The following is a 25,299-nucleotide window of genomic DNA, read 5'->3' as shown; positions in this document are numbered from 1 at the left end:
TTAATTTTTAAATAAAAAAAATCAAAGGTAATGTTTTGTGTGGATATTGAACTTATTTCATGGTCTCAGTAATTTGGGAAAATAGAAGTAACCCATGAAAATAACAATAAGGGAAGGATGCCGGGGCTGCGAAAAACTTCCTCTAGCCTTCAGGAAGGGAGACAATCATCGGGCAAGTGCAGGCTCCCCAGGCCTGGCTGGGAGGGGGCAGGGCTGACGTGTAGCTCGGGCTGGGCTTTCCAGATCATGGACTCTGGCGGGGGCTTCAGCCACCAGGAGAACAGGAAGACTTTTTAAGGGCACAAAGCACCTCCCGGTAGGATCTGACTAACTCGTGTCTAATTTTTAAAACACCTCAGAGAGACCAGTGAACTCATCGGTCTTTCCATGCCAAATCCTGCAACGGTCCCGTGGAGACAGCTTCTCTCCAAATCAGCCACCAAGCAGTTCCCTAGTCCCAGGGGATCGGCCATCTCCTTCTTTTCCTCTTCTCTGGGGGTGGGTGAAAGATCTCCACCTCGCCACCCTGGCAGAGACACAAGGGAGAGGTCCCCACCCTTTTCCCGCTGTCTATAAGGGCAGAGGCCACCGGCAAGGACGGTAGGACCCCTGCAGGCTGAGACAGAGGCCCCGCTGCCCTCACACACTCACCAGCGAAAAGAAAGGATGGGTGGGACCCACGTGCGTGTGGAGGAAGACACGGTGCGCCAGCCAGGAGCACCTGGGGAGACGCTCTGGGTCACACTCTTCAACCATTCGAACCACTCCCTTTAACTGGGGTTGCCAGAGGTCCCCTCTTACAAACAAGCACATACAGCAAAGGATGTTCTGCCTCATGGGTACTTCCAGAGTGACTGGTGTGTGGCCGGCCTCCAGGGAGAGGTCCCGGGGCCCCTGCCTCTGCTCTTTGGATCGCAAGCCCTCCCCCCGCCCCAGCAGAGTGTAAATGGAGAGGAAATCAAGGTGTGGGAAAACCCTTTTCCTCTGCAAAGGATGGAGGATGCGGGCAGGAGTTTCCCACACTTCCTTGGGGCTCCCGAGGTGTCCGTTGCCGTGGAGACCTGAGGTGGGGCGTAAATGCTGTCTGAGCTCCTAAACCAGCGCCAGGCTGCCTCCAATCTCAGAAGCGACCATGCGCGTGCCCTGCAAAGCCATTCTCCCTCTGGTAGGATCGGAGGCAGAACTGAGGTACACAACCCTGCATCACAACTCAGACCACGCACACTCAAAACCAGGTGCCTGCTTTGTGCCTTTCGTAGAAGAGAGCAAGAACGAACCAACGAGAACCAGGTCGTGAATGTCTCCATCCCACGCCATCTGTATCAGCGCAGTGTGTTTATAAAGCCCACCGCGGGAGGAACGGACTCTTAGGGAGCGTTTTTATCAGCTGGTAAAATTTGACTTGATTACTAAGCAAGGCAGGCTTCATAGGCGCAGCATCACCTAAAGATCACAGAGGCTGCTTTCCATACTAATATGTCTTCTTTGATCGGGAAAAACTCTGTCACCGGCACATTTGGCATAAGATAGGTGTGTGACCAATTTCTTTCCCGGAGAAGCTACAGGATTCAGAAATCGAGTTCCGTTTTGTGAACTGGAGTTAACTGATGCTAACGCTATAGTCATGCTACAATGTGCAGCATACGTTCCGGGAGGCGAGAAGGCCTTGCGAAAGCAGCGTACGGCCTTGTAACTGTACGTACTGACTTAAGACACCTTCGTGGTTTAGTACGCGTATGCAAAAGAGAGCACAGCATATCTTATCCAGGCAGTGGTGTGGCATTTGTCTCCTCCCCAGTACATCCAGGCAGTGACCAACCTGGAAAACACACTAGAAATGTGAGAAAGGCAGAAAGAACTCCTGTGCCGATTCCGAAGGAAAACAAATATATACATTAAGCCGTCGTGGTTCACATGCGCAAGCACGTTAGGCCGTGCCTTTGCTAAAAGCCACAGGTCTTTCAAGTAGATTGATCAGCACACATACAATTAGAGACCCTTTTTACGACACTCGTATAGAAGAGCCAGACATTCTCCATTTGAAACTTTTATAATGTGATTACTTTCTTTTGAAGAATAGAATTCTTCAAAAAGCACACCGACACAACTCCGTTAGAATAAACATCGCAAAAACGAACGTTCATGCATGGACACATAACACATCTCGGTGCAAATATTTGGTCAGGAGTCTCGGTCAAAGGGCTCTCTTGGCTGGCAGGCCAGTTCCATTCTTCTCTTTTCCAAGTAAAGAAGCATGTCAGGTCAGAGAAAGCGCTGGGTTCTCACTGCCAACATCTCCCCCACCAGCGACGCCGCTCTCGTGATGCAACGCACCCCCGCCCCATCGGCGTCCCCCAAGGCTGGCGCTCAGCGTGGAGACAGCAGAACGTCCTCACTTGAGTGTAGTGAGTCAGGAGGTGCTGGTCAAAGGAGCAAGCAGACGATGGAGATGGCCTCTTTCCCTTTCCTAAGCCTACATGGAGAATTTTCCAAGGGAATCCTTCCTGAGGAGAGGCACACTTGCATTTTAGTGAATGAGTGATTCCCGGTCTTCTGGTGGGTATCCAGGCTGCAGACAAACCCTTAAAAGTCCTTCTCACTCAATTACATTTTTAAAGGCCCCATTAACAGAATGTAAATCTTATCACATGGTAGAGGCACCTAACATCACAGGAGAAGGCACAACTGATCTTGTCTCAACCCAGCTTTGCGTACAAGTGCTGCTTCTAGCAGAGACACACGCGTATGGGGGGAGGGGACGGGGGGGGTAGCAGGTCACCCCCCAGAAGGCTGGCCATGCCATCTGCCCACGGAACAAGAGCACCGAACCCAGCATGACTCCGAACCTGCTCCGAACCACATACCATGACTAAGAACACCACCTAACACTAAGGGCCTCAGGAATTTCCAAAAAGGAAGAGAAAACCCAAATCTGAAATCAGACACTATGAAACTAAGCATTTCACTCAATTATTCCACAGTATCAGGGGCACCTGGGGGGTGCAGTCAGGTGAGTGTCTGACTTCTGCTCAGGATCTCAAGGTTCATGAGTTCGAGCCCCACATCGGGCTCTCTGCTGTCAGCACGGAGCCCACTTCAGGTCCTCTGTCCCTCTCTCCCTGTCCCTCCCCTGCTTGCACGCTCTCTCGCGCTCTCAAAAATAAATAAACACTAAAAAAAATTATTCTACGGTGGCAGACCACGTTGGAATAACGATAAAATGGGATCTTCCTTCTGTGGCATGGTGACTACAAGCCTTCTGGGTTAGGACCTGTTTCCGGCATCCGTAAGATCTACGATTCTATACTCGCCAGATGCAATTTTATTTGTTAAAAAAGTATGACGCTTAGGGTCAGGGCACATTTTTATCCTATGTGTGAGATGTGTTCCAACAGTTCATTTCACATCGAATGCCGAAAGGTATTAAATGAACTAAAACAAATGATACACAATCAGCTGTACGGTGTTGAGCAAATACCACAGACACGGATAAAAGAAAAGGCTCACACTGCACGTCTCTGCTTATCCAATTACGCAGGGAGTTCTGCATTTCTCGAGTCCGCACATAAACAGACGGGAAAATGGTCAGCCTGCAACAGCATTCCCAACTAACAACACTCCGACGCGAACAGAGGCCACGTTCTCGGTATTACTGTTGACGATACTGTGGAATAAACCATGAGGTGAAGCATAACTATTCATTAATTTTTAAATCCATTTCCAGTGATTATTCAGAATCTTGAAGCTAATTCCTAGTTGCACGGTTTCCATGCCATTTATGCAAACCTAAGTAGCAAGCGCATAAGGACAGAAATGTCTGTTATGGTGGAAGGTTACAGCTGACACACAACAGATCTGTAGACCCCTGTCTGCTCTCCTTCTCTGGAAGGTCCACTGCTGATGTTTTTTGCCCCCCTCGTCAGGGACATTTTTCCCCCCAGATCTTCCTCTAATCTAAATTCACAGAGCAACAACACTGACATTAAGAAGTTAATGCATAAATCTACATCGGAGCAAATTGGAAAAGCAAGGTCGGGCTCTCCGAGCAGGGCAGCATCTCTGTCTTCCCCCTCTGTGGACAGCACAAGGGCTCCTGGTTCCTGGAAGACTTCAAGATCTTTCTAGGGGTGCCTGGGAGGGGCTCAGTCAGTCGAGCATCCAACTTCAGTTCAGGTCACGATCTCACAGTTTCTGAGTTTGAGCCCCGTGTCGGGCTCTCTGCTGTCACCACAGAGCCTGCTTGAGATCCTCTGTCCTCCTCTCTCTCTGTCCCTCCCCGCTCGCTCTCTCTCTCTCAAAAATAAACAAACAGTACAAAAAAGATCCTTCTCAACGACTCATTTTAAAAGGTCAGTGTCCTTCACGAAAACATCTCGATGCTGCTGTCACTCACCAAGTAATTACAGCTTATTCAGAATCTATTTTTTCATTTGAGAGTCTTTCCCCTCGCAGCCTAGTTGGTTTTACAAAAGGGATCTCTGGATGCCTTTGATAGATACTGAAGATGTAGGAATTGGGAGGAGTCAGCTTAGGACCTAAGTCCCCTTCCTGCTTCTAGAGACTTCTGTAGGAGAAAGTGGGACGGTGGGGAACGGGCCTGGATGTGGGCGGTTTGCTCTGCACCCCCATTCCCAGAGAGTGCTTGAACCCCTCCTGAGTGCTCAGCAGGAACAGGACCCCAGCTGGGTAAGACAGCACAAGGTCCTCCCTGTCAGCCCTTCTCAGAACACGCAGGGGCTCTTCCTAAGGAGCGCTCGAGGGTTCCTCAGAACACACAGGTTCCTCCACGCCCTTCGGGGAAAGGGCTCAACCCTCCCTTCCACCTCCAGGAGATCCTAGCATTTGGCCCAAAGAAATGACTGAAAGATGCTAAGTGGAGAGGTGCTTCCTCTGCTGAGCAGCTGCCTCCCTAACCTGGACGAAGACCTAGAAGAAACTCGTAGTCCCCTGAGATGCCCTCTGGCCACCACTGGGGTCAGCCCCACGAGTACCAGTCTTACAGAACACACTAGGAGGACCAGCTGTGGCACCAAACCAGGGCACCAAATTACAGCTGCCACGCCAGCCACAGGATCTAGAACACTCCTTGTGTCTTTGCAGGACATTTTCTGCAGTGAGGTTGAGAAGTAAGTGCGAATCTCCCCACTAATTACACAGTGGCCAGCAGAGAAATACAGTAAAGCTTTGGATTGCGGATAACTTGTTCTGTGAGTGTTTCACAAGACGGGCAAACATTCCTAGCAAATTTTAACTTGATAAATGTGCAACGTCTTGCAATAGGAGTAGGACATGGCACCCAACATCACATGATCACAAGTGATCCGATGGTTCTTGAAATTTGCTTTGATACACAGGTGCTTTGGATTACAAGTGTGTTCCCAGAACAGATTATGCTTGCAAACCAAGGTTTTACTGTAAGTGCTCCGTAACATGCCTCTATCACAACCACCTCGATGAGCATCGTGCCTGAGATAAGAACTCCCCCAGAGGCATTGGGCCCACATGGTCTGGGAGAAGATGCCGCATGCCACGGCCTCTGTTCTACCCTCGCTAGATCCGTTGGTTGAGCACGCCTCACAATCTCTCCACATTCCAAGTACTGTCCAAACGTGTAGGAGTCCCTCCTTGCCCTCGTCAGCCCAGGTTAACTGCCTGCCAGCAGGCAATGACCCAAATGAACACCCTGCTGGAGTCAGGCCCCTAACTCCAGACAGAACTACGTCCTCTGCTCACTGGCCCCCACACCGGCCATCTCGCCCCTCTGCCCATCGCCACTGCCCGTCACTTGCTCCCTGCAGCCCCACGCTGCCATCACATCACCCCCACCTCTGTACTCCAGCCCATTCCAATATGGGTCACCTTAGGAAATGGCACCAAACTTGATTCAACTTCAGGCCACACAGGACCCATCTGGCTTCAGGGCCCCTCAGAGTCCCACAACATGAGAGTGTTCCAAGGACACCCATGGCACGGTGCCAAGAAGACAGGAGCACCAGCCCACGGTGGGGGGTGGGGGGGGGCCCTGGAGTCACCTCACGTCTACTCCATGGGGCTCAGTCTCCACCCTCCTACACAAAGGTATTAAGAGTACAGAAAAGAACGTGATAAGGGAGACACACGTACTATTACGGGGTAATGGATAAGTCCACTGCAAATAAAGCCAACTTACAAGAAATATTTTCCTTCCGACTTCGTACATGTGATCAGTCAATACCTTGCAAAGGAAAATCTGACCATGACACGTGCTGAAACTCTGAAGCACAAGCTAGGCTGTTTTACTGATGGAAACAGACTAAGACAGCAATTGCCCCACTTCGGTGCTACCCATCTGTGATGTCAGACGCGAAACGGCAGCCTTCGTTGGTGCGAGCCACAGACCAGAGCAGGTCCGGCCCTCCGCGCATTCTGGCCTTGCTGCCCAAAGAGCATGTGTTAACTTGTTCCCCTCCCGGGATACGCAGAAAGAACTATGGTCACACAAGGAAGGACAACGTATCTCCTCTGGTTGCCAGCGAGAACCCTAACTGGACGTTGTGTTCCTGGATTCGAAAAGTTCTTAGGATTTTTTTTGAAATGCCATCCACCAAACTTAGTAAAATGGTAACAGGTGCTAGAAATGAAGGAAAATAAATGGGACCTGTGTGAGCATCTTTCGCCTAAGAAACCAAACTTAAGAATAATGGTAGTGAGGGAGGGTGGTAAGCTCTGGAGGGGGAAAGAAAAAATGAAAAACTGTCTAAATTATTGTTAAAACTTTCTTGAAAAAAAAATCATAGATAGTACTGCATGCCTCAGTCACCTGTAGAAGAGAGACATCTACGATACATCAGGGTAGACAATAAAATGGTTGGGTTGGAGCACCTCATTTACTTTTTAAGGTCCGTCATAAAATTTTATTAATGGCATCTTAAATGTAAATACGTAGAAAGAAACTGCCAGAAGAGTAAGAACTTAAGAAGAAACTCCATATCCTTTGCTAGAAGTAAATAATGAGTAACTGGAAGCAGATGCTTCTGTCTCTAACATGTTAGTTTGCTGACCCTTCAACTTTGACACCTGCTTCTAGAATCATGGAAAATCAGCATATATTATATACCAGACTGTAAATAAATGCTTCTCTGCTGTTCACTACAATGTAGTAAAATAAGCTTACGCTCAAAAGGCAGCTGGGAAAGGGCCAGATGGATTTTCGGGGTTGGGAATAAGTGACACGCCTGGGGAAGGGGCCCCCCCGCCACAATTACACGCCCAAGCATTCGCCACGGAGCACTTACAATGAGCTCGGAATCCCGCCCCATGGAAATGACAGTTCGGTTCACTGTCCGCAGAAGCTTCTCCATGATTATCTGGACATGCCTCTGAGTTGGCCCCTGGAGGAAGACACAGCAGTGAAAACCAACACCTAAGACCATCATTAACATGCAAGCCTCGGCAGTTGTCACTGTATCCATTTATCCTGTAAAGAGTAAATCAATTATAACCCTTAACGAGATGAAGAATGGCCCTTGTCAAAGGCAAAAGCCTTCACAAAGAAAACGCAACGCATCTTATTAATTATAGTCCATTAGTGATAATTTGTTATATAATCATAGTAATTGAATTTAAGCAAACCTTAAAAATAAAAGCAAATCTGTTTAAACAATATAATGTTTATGATCCCTGATTAGCCCACCAATTAGTTTTCTAGAGACCCTTGGCCATTTGTAAGTGGAAAGCAGGCAGATAGCAGCCATAGATTGCTCTGCCTGTCAAGTTCGAATAACCTGGGCATCCAGCACCTGGAATTCAATGTATTTATTTTAGCACATTATCTAAAATCCATAATGTGCCATGGATTCTTCCATCGGGAAAAACGTGCTCTTTTATTTTGTGTGTGATGGGATGAACTTGGCCTGAACTTGGAACTTGTTTAAATACGTTCTCGCGGTGCTCACACACAAGGCCAGGGCAGGAATCACCTTTGAGGCTGGGCCATACATACACTTCACTCCCAACCTTCTCCCCTTTAAGACAAAGGCAGGCCCTGGAAGGGGGCCTAGAAGCTGGCGATTGGATTAAGGCTTCTAGAAGCTTCCAAAGGCCAACTCCCCTGCAAGAGCTGATATAGCCACCCTTGCTATGAAGTGATTCAATCTGATCTCTGTCTTCAAAGGCACTCACCAGGCTCCGAGAGAACGAATCCCTGCAGGAAGGAAGTGGGCAGGACGGGTATGTGTGTGTGTGCTGACTGGGAAGGTGTCCAGAGGTCACGGGGGAGAGAGCAAAGACTAAGCCCTGCTGACCTTGAAACTCTGGCCCATCTGTCCCCTGCTGGAGGCACATGGATGGACCCGGACCTGTACAGGCACAACTGGAGAGTCGGCGAGTCCGTGCATGTGCACATCCGTGCACAGCTGTGTATGGTGGGTGTGTTGGCGATGGGAAGGCACAGGGTCAGCCTTTTGCACGTGTGCTCGCACCCACTTCTGATTTCAAAAAAAGGTCCACAGACTAAGCAAACAATTTACAAATACAAAAAGAAAAACCATTTAAAAAGACAAAGACTAGCTAAGAAGGCACAGAAGGAAATGACTGGTGGGTTGTGGAATCTGGGGAAGGAGGCATGGGGCCATTCTTCTCAAAACTCTAGGAAACACCAATGACTTAAAAAAAAACCCACTATGTGCATGTATTACTTTATTAAAATAAGAATTGGGGCGCCTGGGTGGCTCAGTCGGTTGGGCGTCTGACATCGGCTCAGGTCATGATCTCACGGTTCGTGAGTTCGAGCCCCGCGTCGGGCTCTGTGCTGACAGCTCGGAGCCTGGAGCCTGCTTCCGATTCTGTGTCTCCCTCTCTCTCTGCCCTCTCCCTACTCTCACCCTGTCTCTCTCTCTCTCAAAAATAAAGAAACGTTAAAAAAAATTTTTTTAAATAAGAGTTAAGAAAAAGGAATGTAGATAATAGCCTCCATCTGCGCATTTCCAGTTTCTTTTTTAATGTTTATTTTGAGAGAAAGAGAGTGCGAGCGGGGGAGGGGCAGAGAGAGAGGGAGACACAGAATCCGAACCAGGCATCAGGCCCCGAGCTGTCAGCACAGAGCTTGAACTCAGGAACCACGGAGTTGACCCTGGAGTTGGACCTTGGAGTTGACCTGAGCCGAAGTCAAATACTTAACCCACGGAGCCACCCAGGTCCCCCGTCCAGTTTTTAACATCAAAGTCATTTTCTGACCTTAAGGGTCAAAATCAAAAATCAGTCTTGGGGAGGCATTCGCCTGAGAAGTGACAGGAAGTAAACTTAGAATAAAAAAAAAAAAAAAAAAAGATGTTTTTATACTATTATCATACTTCGTGCATAAAGAAAAATCCCTGAAGGGCACCACTCAACAGAGAGAAACAGGCTAACCCGGGAAAGTAAAGGAATCAAATGCGCCTTCCGTGAGGCGGGGGCTCGCTTCCCGCCGCGGCCATTACTCACCACATCCTTCCTGTACAGAACCTCCAAAATGTTGCTGAGCAGGTGGCAGCAGGCCTCCAGGTCTTCTTGTCTCTCCAGATGGTACTTGAGCTGATCCGTCATCATGGGAAGCAGGATCTCTCTGCAGTCTGCAGGGGACACGGGGCTGCCAGTCAGCAGGGGACCCACCAAGACGCAACTCTATTTGCTAGAAGCTTGTTTTCGTAGCATGTTACATTGTTTCCAGCATGTTACATTTACTTCCTCGCGTGTGTGAAACTGACATCTGGAGCCGGTCAGAGGGCGGGATGCGGGGCGGGGACAAATCGTGTCTACCGCTATGGAAATAATTTACACACAAACACGCGCACACATCTATGGGTGTATCTCCTTGTAAATGCACAATAAATAACCCACAAACATAGATAAGCACATTTTCACGTACATCCCATGGTGTGCACACAGATCTAAACACCGACACACATGCTGGGGGTTTTGACTGGTTTTCTGTGCTGAAGTATAAGTTCATTGATTCACAACTTTAAAAGAAATACTCCTCACAACAAATATTTTTTGAATTGCAACTATTCTTATTTTTTCCTGGGAGGACCAAAGCGTGGTTTCCTTCTACTCCCTTATGCCTCATAAACGTTTCTGAGCTAGGCCAGGTCATAAACTTACTAAACTCCCCGCTTGATCTTTGCTCATTCTGGGCAACCTTCTGCTGGGCTCACACCTGCACCGGGACAGTCTGCGGGGGTGCTGAGGGCTCAGGCTCTGGAGAGAGGCTGTCTGAGTTAAAGTTCTCCTCCCTTCCTGGCAGGGACATCTTGGGCAGCTCCTGATACCCCTGAGACTCGGCTTCCTCATCTCTTAACAAGGACACGATGGCTCTAGCTACTCACAGGTTTGGGGTACGGGGTACTTCCTTCCACGAGGATAAGGACGAAGGCTTAGGCCTGGTTAGATGCTTAGGGCAAGGTGCTCGCTCTGAAGACTTACGATAGATCCAGGAGATGAGCCACAGCCTCTCTCTGGCCTCCCAGACAATGCACAGGCAAGTGAAAGAGAGAGAAGTGAGGGAGTAGGCACTGGCTTGGAGATGAGAGTCAGGGAGGCCTCCTTTAGGAGGCAGGACCTTCACCTGCTGGCAAGAGGAATGGCAATTTCCCACATGGGGCAGGCAATCAAGGAATGAGAAACCTGGACACAGAGTCAGGCAGGCAGGAACATATGACACATTCAAGAGACACATGCACAGGTGGAGGGTGGGGAGAGGAGGAAAGGGCTAAAAGGCCAGACAGGCAGCTGGATACCAGCATGCACATGATGGGTAAGGTCAGGAAAGTTGGGAAAACCAACATGCTGATGGGGGCGGGGAGAGATGTGATCAGAGCAAAAGGCGAGAGTCCCTCTGGCATGGCGCACGGGTAGGGCAGTGGAGACAGGAGGGAGAGAAACCGTCATTTAGCCACTGCAATCGACCAGGCAAGAAACAGTAAAGGCCTGACCTCCGGCTGCAGTGGTGAGTTTGAAAGAGGCCTTGAGGAAGAGAAAACTGGAGGCAGGCTGGACCCGGTGCTCGGTGATGGACGGTGGCAGATAAAGGAGAGTCAAACACAACGCCCCAAGTCCTGGTAATGATGTGTCATCCAAGGAGCCACGTGATGCCATCCAAAGAGAGGAATGGGAGAAAAGAAGGGTATTTTTAAAAGGAGGGAGAGAAGGACAAGGGTTCAGTTTTGGACGAGTGGAGTCTGAGTTGCCTGTTGGGACACCCAAGTGGCCCCATCTACTAGGCAAATGGAGAGAGGGTTCTAGACACTATTTCTGGTTTAGAAACACAGACGAAAGGATCGCCAGCCTCTCGGCAGTAATGAAAGCCACTGAGACCATCAAAGGGAATATGCAAAAGGAGCAGAAAACTGACCAACGTCAGGATGTAGGTGTTAGAACAGGAGATGCGCAGGACACAAAGGTGGAGAGAGCCAGGATGTGGGAGGAGGCAGACAAGCGATGTCACCCAAACAAGGGGGCACAGTGATCAAGGTGGCCAAATACGGTGGCAAGAACGGGTGGAACAGAACAAGCTTGGGGCGTGGCAGTGCGGGGCACACAGAGCCCCCTGAGGCAGCTTCCTGGAACGGCTGAGCGGGGATGAAAAATGGAAAACGGCTCCCGGGGGCACGGCTGTGTAATGGAGGGACACTGGGGTGTAGGGGCGAAAGCACATCTGGATTTTCCTTGGTGCTTCAGATGGGGGCAGAGAAAAGGATGTTCAGAAAATTAAAGAACAGTAAGGACACGAACATGAAGGAGCCTGAGGGTGAAATGTAATTACTGACCGTCCCCTCCAGGTGGGAGAGCCCAGTTAACTCCAGTACCGTCCTGCCCTCCCAACAGGAGCGACGTGTTTCCACCACCCCAGTTCTGCTTGTGAAACCAGCCGAGCCACCGCCGTCCCCCTTAAAATGCAGAGCACGACAGAACAGACGGCAGTGCTCCCAAACATTAGATATACTTAGCTTGTCTCGGGATTTCACATGGTGGGCTTACGTTAATGACGCATAAAAGCATGTTTCGCACTAATGTTTCCTGGACTCTTTTAACAGAAGAAAAAAAGGAGCATGCAGCGTTGAAATGGCTCCCGTAAGTATGCTGCGACCCACGTAGAAGACTCTCCCAGGAGTACACGGTCATGAAGGCCCAGGGGTGCAGGTGGGAGTGGGGTGCAGGCGGGAAGCATCAAGGACACAGAAACAGCACAAACCCTGCTGTTCCACCTCCTTCCAGGGAACCGCACGTACGAAGCTCAGGCTCAGGCTTTTGCAAATCCCGTTACGATTTATCCCCTTGAAAAGGACTAACAGCTACTCCATTTTTCCAGAAAGTGTTTTGCCCAGTGATTATATGATTTCACTTGTCGACTTCACAATAAGAGTAATCAATACTTAATGTATGAGGTGCTAACGTGCTGTGCATCTTCTGGGCAGCAGCCGGGCTCACCTTACTGGCTATAATGACAGGACTCACCAGAGGTCAGGCAGGGAGACACATGGCACGCGAAGAAGGCGCTATCCTGTGGGGACCATGACAGTCCTTCCACGTCTGTGTTCGCGGATGTCGGGGCCCTCCCCTTCTCAGCCAACCTTCCCTGTGATGTCAGCAGATGAAGTCACCAAGGAGACCATCTCCCAAATACCACAGCCCCGTAAACTCACAGGGGAAGCGCTCCAAAGAGCCGAGACCTGCTGTCAGTGCAGAAGCCTGCACGGGTGTCCGAGAGCTGCCCAAGGACAAAGCCAGTGCAAGGGAAATGCGACAAGAAAACTACCCGTGGCAGTGAACCCAGACTGAAGATGCATCGGCCCCAAATGCTGACCCACTGAACACACGCATCCCACAAGCACTCCAAAGCCCAGGGTCTTTCCTACAGAACCTCAGTGCTCACAAACGACAACCACCTTCGGTAGCCCTTGACGTGCTGACCTCAATCACAACACCACATCCAGGGTAAAGACTACACGGCGACCTCCTAGCACCCAACAGACTGGAAGGTCTCCTGGCAAACCCGCCCAGGTCCAGCCCTGTTGGCGGCCATCTTCACAGCCCCTGGCAAGACGTCACCAGGATGATGGTCTTCGTTCCCTTCAGCCCGAAACCCATCACCCAGCTTAACCGCCCTCACCAGGGGGCCAAGCCCTTGGTCGCCCCTGTCCATCGGGGCATCTCTATCGCTGCCACCATCTCGGAGATCTCCAAGACATCTGAGGGAGAAGCTGCGGCCAGGAATCCCCGGACTCTGACAAGATGATTAAGGAAAACAAATGACTTTCGGCTAAACCAAACAAGCTGAGGAGGAACCCAACAGAGGGAGAAGACCGGCCCAGGTTGGGAGGAGGAGTGTGTCTGCGAACAGTCTTAGAAAATCAGAGGAACACAGCTCTGGCCCCAGAGATGGCCGAAATGGCCCGCCAGGCTCCGGTACCCGGATGCCCTGGCCGAGTTCCATCTCTTCCTACCCCATTTATCTGTCATGCTGGACAGACAGTTGTTGACTCCACCGTTCGCAGAGGTAATTGAGTGTGTGAGTGTCATTTGTCAGAATTACTCCGGGGTGAAGAAGTGACGGCAGCCCTGTTCATCTTCGACAGGAGATGCTGTCACCATCTTCAGCTCCCTGGTGCCGGGCACGCCCACCTGCGACCCAAACCTGGGGTCTGCGTGTCAGCTGCATTCCTTTGTCATCCAACCCCTCTTGATGAGAAACCACCAAACTTTTGGAAACGCCACTGCCATTTTGTCACGTCGGAAGACATTTCACTCTCTTAGCCCCCTGAGAACATAAAACCCCCTTTGTTAGAATCCTTCTGATGGACCCATAACCGCAAGCTGGATGTTTCCGCAGCTCGTCAGTCCTTCGTCACCCGCCGCACCCATGGGAGCTAAGGAGAAAGGGGACACAGGGGAGCGGGGAGAATGAAAGGAGCCAATGCTCGCAGAAGGACCTCAGGAAGGCTTCCGACACTCCAGCCCCAGGACGGAGCTCTGGAGACGGGTGCCTGGGCACCCGGGCTGTCCTCAGAGGCCACAATGACCTCAGCAGACATCTCATGCAGGCCTCCAAGGACATAGGGTCACAGGACAGCAGCATCCTCCAGAAACACATCCCAGGCCCCCAGGAAGGACCATGCCCGAGAGACCTTCAGAGGCCGGGGGGACCAAAGCTGGAGGCAAACCAATCGGCACGTCCCGTTGTGACCCGTGATCTGTAGGCCCCGGCAGGACTCACTGACAGACCCGGGCACGGGTGCCCGGCGTGTGGACCGCTGTGACACCTGGGTCAGCCATCTTTTGTCCGTACCGGAATGCAATCTCCGTGAGAAGGGGTCCTGTTCTCACCAAGGGGAGCCCCCCCGCCACACGCATACACATAAACTAGGACCTGAGTGTGCGTGCTCCTCCTTGGAGGCCAGCTGTCACACTATCCTTGGTTCTTTATCTGTAAACCACAGCGCCCGGCTCCCCTTCAGGGGTGACGAGGGACCTGCGGTGCGAGCCGGCCTTGTCCTGTCCTCGGAAGACGTCATCGTAACAAGATCTCTCCCCACTTTCTGGTGACCCAGTTTCACTGGACAGCGTCCAAGGCTGTGAGGACAGGAGTGTGCAGACACACATGTGCGTGTGTGAACGCATGTGCGAGAGCCGGTGGGGGCCACGTGCAACTATAGGCACACAGTATCCGAGGACAGGTGTGTAGTGAGAAGCCAATCCCCTCCCAGTGTGACACCCCACCCCCACCAAAGCACACCCACACTAGCCTCCCAACACTCGTCTTCCAGAGGGAGACAGTCCCCAAGAGGGGACCTCTTGGTCCACATTTCGGTCAACTGTTGGGTCTCTTCCAGAAGCGGTGGGCGCACGCCCTACCTAACACCCACGCCTCTCAGCTTCTACCCCGACGTCAAGTCCAAAACTCAAGAGCACAGAGGACAGTACAGCACACACACGCTCACACACACCTCACAATATACGCACTCGCACCACACTCACTACACACACCCACACACACACCATACACACCCACCCACACACTATATGCACACACACCCACACACACTCATGCTTTCAATGAACAATTTTAAAGCATCAGATGCAGTCTCTGGCAGCTGAGAAACAGGGATCTCCTGTCATATTCTGAATGTCCCAACTTAGTGTCCTGAATACCCTTCCCCCTGAACTAAGTGCCATTTCTGTCCCATGATTCATGCCAACAGTCCAATTAGGTCCAAGGCAGATGGCCTGGGAAACTGGCAAACCCCCCACAAACAAATAAACTCTTGTATTTTTAACAGAAAACACATTTTAAATAAACTACCCACAACTAATCACTTGGAAAACAGCTACAATAAATATTTGACTAGAAGCTTAGGGACCAGGGTCACTCTTCAATTTTGGGACACCGGACTCTCTTCAAGGTCCAGTTTCCCCACACACATCAAGAAATAATAAAATCCACCCTGCTCACTCTCTGCTTTGGGTCTTGGGCAAGTTACTTAACACTCTCTAAGCCTTGGAGTGCTTGGGTGGCTCAGTCAGTTAAGCATCTGACCTCGGCTCAGCTCATGATCTCACAGCTCGCAGGTTCGAGCCCTGTGTCCAGCTCTGTGCTGACAGCTCAGAGCCTGGAGCCTGCTTTAGATTCTGTGTCTCCCTATCTGCCTCTCTCTCACACTCTCAAAACTAAGTAAACATTTTAAATTTTTTTTTTCAACGTTTTTTATTTATTTTTGGGACAGAGAGAGACAGAGCATGAACGGGGGAGGGGCAGAGAGAGAGGGAGACACAGAATCGGAAACAGGCTCCAGGCTCCGAGCCATCGGCCCAGAGCCTGACGCGGGGCTCGAACTCACGGACCGCGAGATCGTGACCTGGCTGAAGTCGGACGCTTAACCGACTGCGCCACCCAGGCGCCCCAACTAAGTAAACATTTTAAAAATAAAAAAAAAACTCTCTAAGCCTTAATTTTTCTTATCTGCAAAATGGGGCTGTTTACATGTGAGGTTCATGGTGAGAATCATATGGTATAATGTGTGCATTTGGCGAATAGGAACATTTAATAAATGACAGCTACCAATACAGGTGCTAGAAATAAAATCATCATACAAAGTCAGTCTTTTCAACAAAAAGTACACAAAGACTAACGCCTTCGAGCTGCCCTATCCAAGAGGGGAGCTGGTGACCACTTGAAATACAGCTGGTAGCACTGAGAGATGGAATTTTCCATTTCAGTTAATTTTTAAGTAATTTAGATGTAAATGAAAAAAATGACACTTGCTTATTGGAAACAATGGTATGGAACACCTGGAACAAGCTGGGTGTGTGAATTCACTTCTCAGTGGTAAATTTTATTAAATGTGAAAAATGCAGATTAAGGATCCGTGATGAAAATCTAGCATCCAAATTGAGATGGGCTGTAGGCGTCAAAAACCACACTGGATTTCAGAGACCCAGTGTGGAAAAAAGGAATGAAAAACTATGTCATTAGTAATATTTAGATTGAAGTCATGTTCACATGGTATTTTAGATAAATCATTAAAATTAATTTCAGCAACTGTGTTGTACTTTTTTTTTTAATGTGGCCTCTAGAAAGTTATAAATTGCATATGTGGCTCACATTCTATCTGTGTTGGACAGCAGGGTCTCAGAGCATGCTAGGAGGCAGATGTTAAAGACCTCCTGTGTGATTTCTCATCTTAATGAACTGGTGTTCGTCAACGGAAGGAGAATCGAGGCCACAGCAGATTTCTCCTATCAGATCTGCCTTCACGTGTATGTGACCGCAGGGTTGCCACTGCCTGTTAGGCTGAGTCGAGGCAGAGATACGACCCACAGGGAGGCCAGAACTAGCTGGCACGGCTCCCCTGATCTTCCCCACCGTAAGAGGGGAACGCAGTCAGCCCAGCGCAGACTGCCAGGAAGGGGCAGGCAAGCCCGGTGGACCCAGACTTCACACAAATCAGCTGTGGGGATCAGAGGTCCCAGCCACCCTGCTCCACCCGCCTCTCCCAGTGTGATCCACTATGATTACAGACAGCAATAATTCGACATCTGTTCGTCCTCAGCTGTGCAGGCTGAAGCCATGATGATTAATGCTCTGGTAATGGGCACAAAGTAAAAAATATTAATCTTTATAAAAGGTATTCAAAAGGCATCATCAGCTTATAAATGTCCAAGTAGAATATCCGTCTATAACCCCATTACAGCTCTACATTAAGACAAGATGCAAATTCGAAAATGAATTTGTCCATTTAAAACATTCGTTTTATGAACACTGAGTAATGTGCTGCTTAATTTTTAGTTTGGTCACATTAAACAAATGATCCATAAAGTGCATTTAATAACCTTGAGCCTGTTACATAGAACTGAGATCCAGATTAACACTTTTAATGAGAATTAAACAGTAGGAGCTATATAAATGGGGGATGCTGGTTACTCATTTGTTACAGGCACTCATCTTATTTTCCAACTCTCTAAGAACTCTGTACCCTCATGATTCAATTGGTTCAAATGACTTTCTCCCTCCATATAAGTCTTCAAACAACAGAAATGCAGAAAATGGAGCCATCAACAGAAGGGATCACGGGAGCCATCTACTTATGTCCAGATTGACAGATGGGGTGCCAGGAGCCAGAGTAAAGGGACATGCGGGGATTGCACCACTAAGCAGCCGAGCCAGAATTAGGTGTCTGATCCCGGAGATAGAGCTCCTTAGAATAAATGATCCATACATGTGCATGTGCACGTAAACATGTGTGGCTAGGGTATCTTTACATGTCAAGTGCAGATTACGTTTTTCCAAGCATCATTTTAAGGCAGCAAGCCATAAACATTGGTAGTATGAGGAGAATCCATTCACACGGAGTAACTCTAAGTATGTCACTTTTCCTTCTTGAGCTGTAGTTTCTTTGTCAGTGTTTTGGTCAGAAGCTCCTCAGCACCACTCACCTGAGGGCTGGAACTATGAGAAATAAGATAATCTGCATGTGAACTTTCCGCCCAATGTCATAGAATCTTAACTGAGAGGATGACATAGGAATTAAAAGAATTTAATTTATTGAAAATTGGAAGGAGGACGTGGCAGCATAGAGACTGTATAGCAATGGGAAAAGAAGCTGATCAAAGACGTCTTCTGGATGAAATCACTAGACATAATAAAAAATGTGTCATAAGGGTGCCTGGGTGGTTCAGTCAGCTAAGTGCCCAAATCTTGATTTTGGCTCAGGTCATGATCTCATGGTCATGAGACTGAGCTGCTTTGGGTTCCACATTGGGCATGGAGTCTGCTTAAGAGTCTCTCTCTCCCTCTGCCCCCCACCCCCGTTCAATTGCATGCATGCAAGCTCTCTTGTCACTCTGTCAGATAGATAGATAGGAAGGAAGGAAGGAAGGAAGGAAGGAAGGAAGGAAGGAAGGAAGGAAGGAAAAGAGAAAAGAAAAGAAAAGAAAGCAAGAAAGCAAGAAAGAAAGGAAGAAAGAAAGAAAGAAAGTCATCTTTTTGGAAGAAGGAATAGGGCAGCAGATATTTTAGATCCCTCAGTTTTGAGAAGTTTAATAATAGGGGTTAAACATTCATTAGTATTGCAGTAATAAATAATTTTTCAGAAGGAATGAAAGAACCAACAACAGAGAAAAATCACAAATGATTCCCATTTACAAGTAGCTGAAAAAGTTAAAAGATTACGTTGGAAGTACCAGTCATAGTGTCGAAACCGTAAGGTCTGATCCACTCCATCCTCAAGGATAGTCTATGTACTCAGGGAAGGGTTTATGCAACAAAAATAAAATGGGGTCTTAAAGGAAAACCTGGGAGTGGACAGGCTGACCTGGACTCCTCCAACTGTTACAGACAAGTTGCTGTAGGTACCATATCACACAGGCACAGAGCTAATCTCATAGGGCTTGGAAGGAACCATGAACTGCAGAGACTCAGAGGCATGCCATCGTGGTGCCTTCTGTGAGCATTACTAGATATCGGACAATCAAGGCAGCCTCTTCTAAGATTGCTCTCCTTGTTCCCAACGTCAAACAACAGGGAAAGGAGCCCACTCAGAGGGTGGGTGCAGGACAGAGAATCAACTGTGATAAAGGTTGGACCAACTACACCATGAGGAACTGTTGGCACCACCAATCTGATCACAGATAAGAGTCCCTACCGCGAAAAAGAAGAAAAAAGTATGAAAATTCCACAAGCACGGTACTGCGTTTCTACTTGTTTGTTTATGCGTAGTTTACATTTATTTATGTGTTCATCTATTCATGTATTTGTGTTTTGTCTTGTTCCATATGGCATCTGAAGTAAATTCGGTATTCAGAATGTGTTACTCATATAGTGGGTGTGAAATAGTTTGAGTGGGTGATGGATTTTTAATAAGACAACCCCTTAATCAGCACCAGAGTGGTGGACAGCTCCCTGACTGGGACTTTGCTTACAGATTAGGATTTGTGGTTTAACTCCTGGGCCCTTCCTTATCTGTAAATTAGGAGAATTACTCTTTTCCAATTATACATTTTTAAGCTGATGGCTCTGAAGCCTCTCAGAGGAATCAAACTTGCTATCCAACAGTGCTGAGCACATGGTAGGTGTTCAGCAAATTATAATTAAGAAATTGAGTTGACCCTCCTAGGTTGTGCTGTTTTAACAAACAGTCTTTTCAAATGCTCATATAATGAATGATACACAGTGATATATAGAATGAGATATGAAAAATGTATAATCTTTACAGATTTTTACAAATCTGTACAGATCTTTACAGATCTTTACAAATCTTTACAGATAAAGATTAAAATATTCTCAAAAACAGAAGAGGAGAAAATGATTTCACATTCCACTATTATTTCAAAAACCAGTCTTTGGGGTTCAAAGCCAGTAACATTCCTTAGAAGTCAGGCAGCACAACTACCTAGTTAAGTATTCTGGACTGCTCTATGCGTGGTACGTTATGTGACTATGGTACATGATAGCCGCAACCCCAATTTTTCTTTCTGTACAATATCCCTCAAGTTAACAAAACTACTATAGAGTAGCTCTGGGTTTAAGATCCCTTCAATAAAGAGAAATATCTCTCCATTTTCCACATGGAGAAGCTCAAGAGATTTTTTGTTTATGGATCAAAAGCATTAAGAAGGTATATTTTATTATAAATCTATATCAAACACACAGCTATTCTTTCTACAATTTAAGGCAAAAGAAATTGATTAATAGAGTGGTTTTAAGAAATATGAATTTTATAACTGGGATTAATCACAACAAAAATAGTCTAGAAATCTGACTTCAATATTTCCTAATAGCTGGTCCCAACAGGTATCTGAGCCTTTGCCCTCAGATTTCAAAGGGCTGCTGTAACTAATGTTTCTACTATTAAAAAGGAGAGTTTCACTCTGCTTGATAACTGGAAGAATCATTCACCTTGAAAATAAGAATGAGGAAGATAATTTAAGTTCTTTAGGCCTACATTTTGAAGAAGCGCTGTATTGTTCAAAAATGAAACACAAATGAAGTTTTATGAGGCTGATGAACACTGTCTAAAAGGAGCCTGTTCACTATATTGAAAGAAACAGCCATGGGAATGGCCAGAAAATAAGGGACTGGCACGTTTCCCATTCCTACTCACTACCAGATTCCAACCATCAGGGGGAAAAAACAAACCCCAAAATGAAAAACAAACAGAGGGGTGCCAGTGAATAGAGAGCTCAAAACAACATAATCCAGCAAGAGTATTAAACTACTCTCAAGACCATAAGGGGATTATCTTTCCACTAAATCTTTAAATCTTTACTCTTCCAATCTTGCACTACCCTCTAAAAACGAATTTAAGACACAATGGTAAATTCACAGTAAACTCTAAAGAAAATCTCTCCATTGGTTTGGTCGCTTTCAATATGGGAATATGGAAGGGCTAGCTCCTGAAAGATGAAGAAAATGATGTGGTGATAATTGGAATGAACTTTCCCAAAGGTCTCTGGCTCAGATCCACGGTGGAGAGGAACCCATGTGGGTAAGGGCGTGCATTCAGAAGCTCCCTCACCTTAACACAAAGGCACCTTGCAAATACGTCCAATGCTCTTGACTAATTTGAAAGTTAATGCTATCTGGTTGATTCCTTTTTTCCTCACTGCTTTAACATTAATGTAAAACATTTTTGTGAGCAGAAATCCCAAACCTTGGTGTCTTAGTGTTTATTTTAATTTAATTACATCGAAACTTTTCATTTCTATAATAGGATTGAAGCTTTAATTTTCACAGCTTTTGTCAGATATGTGGGCAACAATGTAATCACAGGGGAACAAAGCTACAAATGCACAAATTATGAAGCTCTGACCTTTCCGTCTCTTTGTATCTTGCTTTGAAAATCTGCTCACTCCACACCACAGATTATATGCAAGAGTCATCTTTTTGTGAAGCACATAATCTATTTAACCAGCTTTCAAGTAGTCAAGTCACATCGCGAGACAACGCTTGGAAGCCATTACTGCCCATTCATTGACTCCCGTGCACAGCATGCTGAGGAGTCCGACGCCCTTCGCCTCCACGCGGGAGCAGGAGTGGGGACATCCAAGGTGGAGTTGAGACACCGGCCCGGGAACCAGCCCGTCTGCACACCCTGCCTTTCCCGAAACAAAGTCATTTGCTCTCTGAATACCACCATGCTTTTGAAAAAGACATCCTAATGACATGCTATGGTGGCCGGGATTTGCCTCAGAATATGTGGGGGAGGAGCACAGAGACAAAAACAAGACTGAACGGGACTTGAGACCTTTGGAAGCCCAGTGAGGAGTGCACACAGGCGTTTGTGACCCTCTTCTCTCCGTGCTTCTACAGGACTAAGCATTTCCATAACGCGAACAAAAAGCTATCTTGAATCCAGAAGCAGAGTTGAGGTGTCCCTTCCCCCACCTCCCATTTCCACAGAACCGAGGAAGTGCTAAATCAGAAGCAAAACAGATGATCTTCATTTTACAAAACTGCTCACAGATGACCCTCTACATCTTCAGTCACTCACGAGTCTTCCCATGTCTCCCGATGTTACTCGTCCTCAAGACAACTCCTTCCTGCTCCATGATCAATCCATGCAGAGCCAAGGCTAGCAGAGACAGCCAGCTTCCCCGAGCAAACACAAAACCTCCCCTCCCCCTACACCGAGTGAATTGCAAATGTATGCAGCTGGTCATGCTTCCTTCTCTGTGCTGCTCCCTGAGAAAAGAAGCGCACGATTGGGATATTCATGTCCGTTTCTGTTCAGGCAATAAATACGCACTGCAGGTGCGCCTGGGGCCAGGCACTGTCCTAGGGGCCAGGCACTGTCCTAGGAGCCGGCGATTGGGCAGTAACAGCATGAACAAGCAGGCCATGCTCGGGGAGCTCTCACTCTAGGGAAAGACCACAGATTACAAAAAAGCCAAGAAGAAAAATGGGCACTGATTTCCCACGGTGGAGAGTGGCAGAAGCAGGCCTGGAGGAGAGCGGCTGGGGGTGTTCCATGCAGGGGCGTTGGAGCACCTCTCAGAGCAAGCTCTCTGTAGTCCCTCTAGATTTTTTGTTGGTCCAGCTCTACTGACTCTTGGCTCATATTTGACATGATGATTACCCTCCCCCATGAGGGCAGTTTCTCATCTGCCATTTTTCGACTGAACCCTCCACAAACACGAGAGACACGGCTAACGTCGGTTGTGCCTTAAATGTGAGAGGTCAACTCAGCACCATGCACACTTTCATCTTCAGAGGGTATGATTGAGGCAACAAGAGCGAAGCAGGGGAGGAAGCTGAAGCCACGTGACTTCTCGAAAGTCCCTGAGTTAGCAGGCAGGAGAGGCAGGATTTGAACCCGAGCGGTCTCATCAGAAAGCCCACACGCTGAGCCCTCTTGCAGACCGCCCACCCTCATCACAGACAGGCCTTCAGAAATCCCCAGTTCGTTATCAATGAGGAAGTAAAAGCGTTTGTAGGAGAAATGATGCAAACCATCATTCGTGGTTTTGCAAATCAAAGTTAAAGGAGAGAGCCGTGCACTCAGAGTAAAGGCCGATGGTGTTGACGTGCAGCCGTGCGCTGGGAGGAGTCGAGTCTCCAGAGGGCCTGGTGCAGCACTGGCTTTCTCAGCCGACCGTGTGGCAGACCCCCGCCATGGCCATCGGTGTGGACACATGTAGTGTGGACTACAGCTCCTGAAGAGCCTTCTTACACTTGGGGGAGATCTCGACATGGTGAGCGGTGTCTCCCCCGTACAGAAGTCAGAACAAATCCACAGCCACTCTTACGACTGTAATGCAGACTACGTCCCGGGTTCTGCCAACGAGCCACGAAGCAACGGGAAACGGGCGGTGGGAGGGCCAGCTCTGTGAAGACCTCCCATTTCCTTCCACCAGGGTGGTAGCTGCAGAAACAGCAGGAGCCGCGAGGCCCCGACCCAGAGGGAGCACTGCAGCCGGGGCACCTGGGAGTGGGCAGTGGCCGTGACGGCAGCTGCTGCGTCCACACCGGCTGGGGCCAAACAACCCTCTTTGCCAAAAGACACATCTCCTGCTAGAGTCTAGCAGACTCAGCTGGGTGTGTCCTCAGTCTCCGTGTCCTTTACAGGACAGAGAAGCAGCAGCTGGGGAGGCAAGACTGAAACAGCGGGGCACCGTGAGCCTCCGTCTCCCGGGACCCACACGTGGCCCAGGAAGGCCTCTGTGCAGAGAAGCAATTCTAGTGGCAGTATTCACTGCGGGCCTTGCTGTACGTGGATCAGCTGGTCGCTCCCAACAAAGGGGGACTCTTACAACCATGGAACGTATGTGCTATCGGGGGGAGGAGGAAAGCGGTGTTTCAGAGCAAAGCAACGGAGTCAACACACACGCTGGTAGGCAAACACACGCCGTGGAGCCCCCACCGGGAAACCTGGTGGAACCACACAGCGGTGCACTCTGACCACATCCCCAACAGAATGTTTCCAAAGGGCTAGCACACCCAGGGACCTGTCCGGCTAACTCTAGTTACACCCAGTTCTAGAACGCTGGACCCGTGGGAAGTTGGTCTGGCCGGTTCCACTGGGACCAGGAAGCCCACACAGACAAAGACCATTGTTACAAATTAACAAGAAGCGGAACAAAGCAGGAAAATCAGGGCCATCCTATCTCATGAAAAAATACTTCGGCTTTAACTGTTTATGCCAAACGTGGCACACAGTATCTTGCAAAAGTAATGCCATCTTTGTAAGAACAGACCAACCGGAAGACTTCCACCCGTAAGTCTTTCCTGACGAGGATGTAAGGTGGCTACAGGTCTGCTCTGAAGAAGCTGGGAGCTCGCAGATGAGGAAAATCCAGGTGATCTTGGCGAAGAATCTTTTCAGAAAGATTCTTAACACTCAAAGCCTGTAAGCGAGCCCTCCTTTTTTTTCTTTTTTGTCAATGTTTATTTATGCCTTTTTGAGAGAGAGAGAGAGAGAGAGAGAGAGAGAGAGAGAGAGAACAAGCAGGGAAGGGGCAGAGAGAGAGAGGGAGACACAGAATGAGAAGAAGGCTCCAGGCTCTGAGCCGTCAGCACAGAGACTTGACGCGGGGCTTGAAATCATGGACTGTGAGATCACGACCTGAGCTGAAGTCAGATGCTTAACAGACTAAGCCACCCAGGCTCCCCCAAGAAGGGCCTTTTTCACATTGGACGACACATTCTGAAACACTTTGGGGACAGCCCACGAGCATCAGGGAGGGTGTTTGGATTGCCAATGGTGGCTTAAACAAGGTCTACGGACTGGGGAGCTGGGCAGCCACCTCTAAGGCACGAGGCTTCGGCTTAACTGTGGCTCATGTGGCGCACGACAGTTCCAGATTCGCACGTTTCGCTCAACCTCATTTTCTATGTCGGGTGCAACCTGCTACGAAAATTAAGTTCCTAACTTTGTACTTAAAAAGATTCTAGGTTAATAATTAATTGCATGCTGCAAAGGCTTCCAAAACAGGACTTGAGGCAGTCTGTGATAAAAGACTTACGGAACAAGAGTGAAAACAGAAACAGGGCACAGTAAAGAAGAGAAACACAATTACCAAACACCTAGGCTGACACAATTACCAAAAATAAAGAAGAGCCCCTTCAAGCTTTCTACTAGCTAAGTTCCAATAGAAGAAAACATTCCCTTGAAATGTATTCTTTTTTTAAAAAAAAAAATTTTAACGTTTATTTATTTTTGAGACAGAGAGAGACAGAGCACGAACGGGGGAGGGTCAGAGAGAGGGAGACACAGAATCTGAAACAGGCTCCAGGCTCTGAGCTGTCAGCACAGAGCCCGACGCGGGGCTCAAACTCACGGACTGTGAGAT

The 25,299-nt window shown here is 48.4% G+C and overlaps 1 protein-coding gene across 3 annotated transcripts in view; it reads right to left on the bottom strand.

The window, feature by feature from the left end:
* The window catches only part of DOCK1 (dedicator of cytokinesis 1), a 521,064-nt gene that overhangs the window by 304,819 nt on the left and 190,946 nt on the right, over positions 1-25,299 (bottom strand). For all 3 annotated transcript variants that reach the window (XM_042909101.1, XM_042909102.1, XM_042909103.1), the window contains exons 26-27: positions 9,460-9,587; positions 7,275-7,370 (exon numbers count right to left, since the gene is read on the bottom strand). In XM_042909101.1, the coding sequence (XP_042765035.1) occupies positions 7,275-7,370; positions 9,460-9,587 (224 nt within the window). The remainder of the gene's footprint in view (positions 1-7,274; positions 7,371-9,459; positions 9,588-25,299) is intronic.

This window comes from Panthera leo, chromosome D2, assembly GCF_018350215.1.
Source record: "Panthera leo isolate Ple1 chromosome D2, P.leo_Ple1_pat1.1, whole genome shotgun sequence".
Lineage (NCBI taxonomy): Eukaryota > Metazoa > Chordata > Mammalia > Carnivora > Felidae > Panthera > Panthera leo.
Note: the sequence above shows the minus strand (reverse complement) of the source record. Positions and strands in the feature narration are given on the sequence as shown.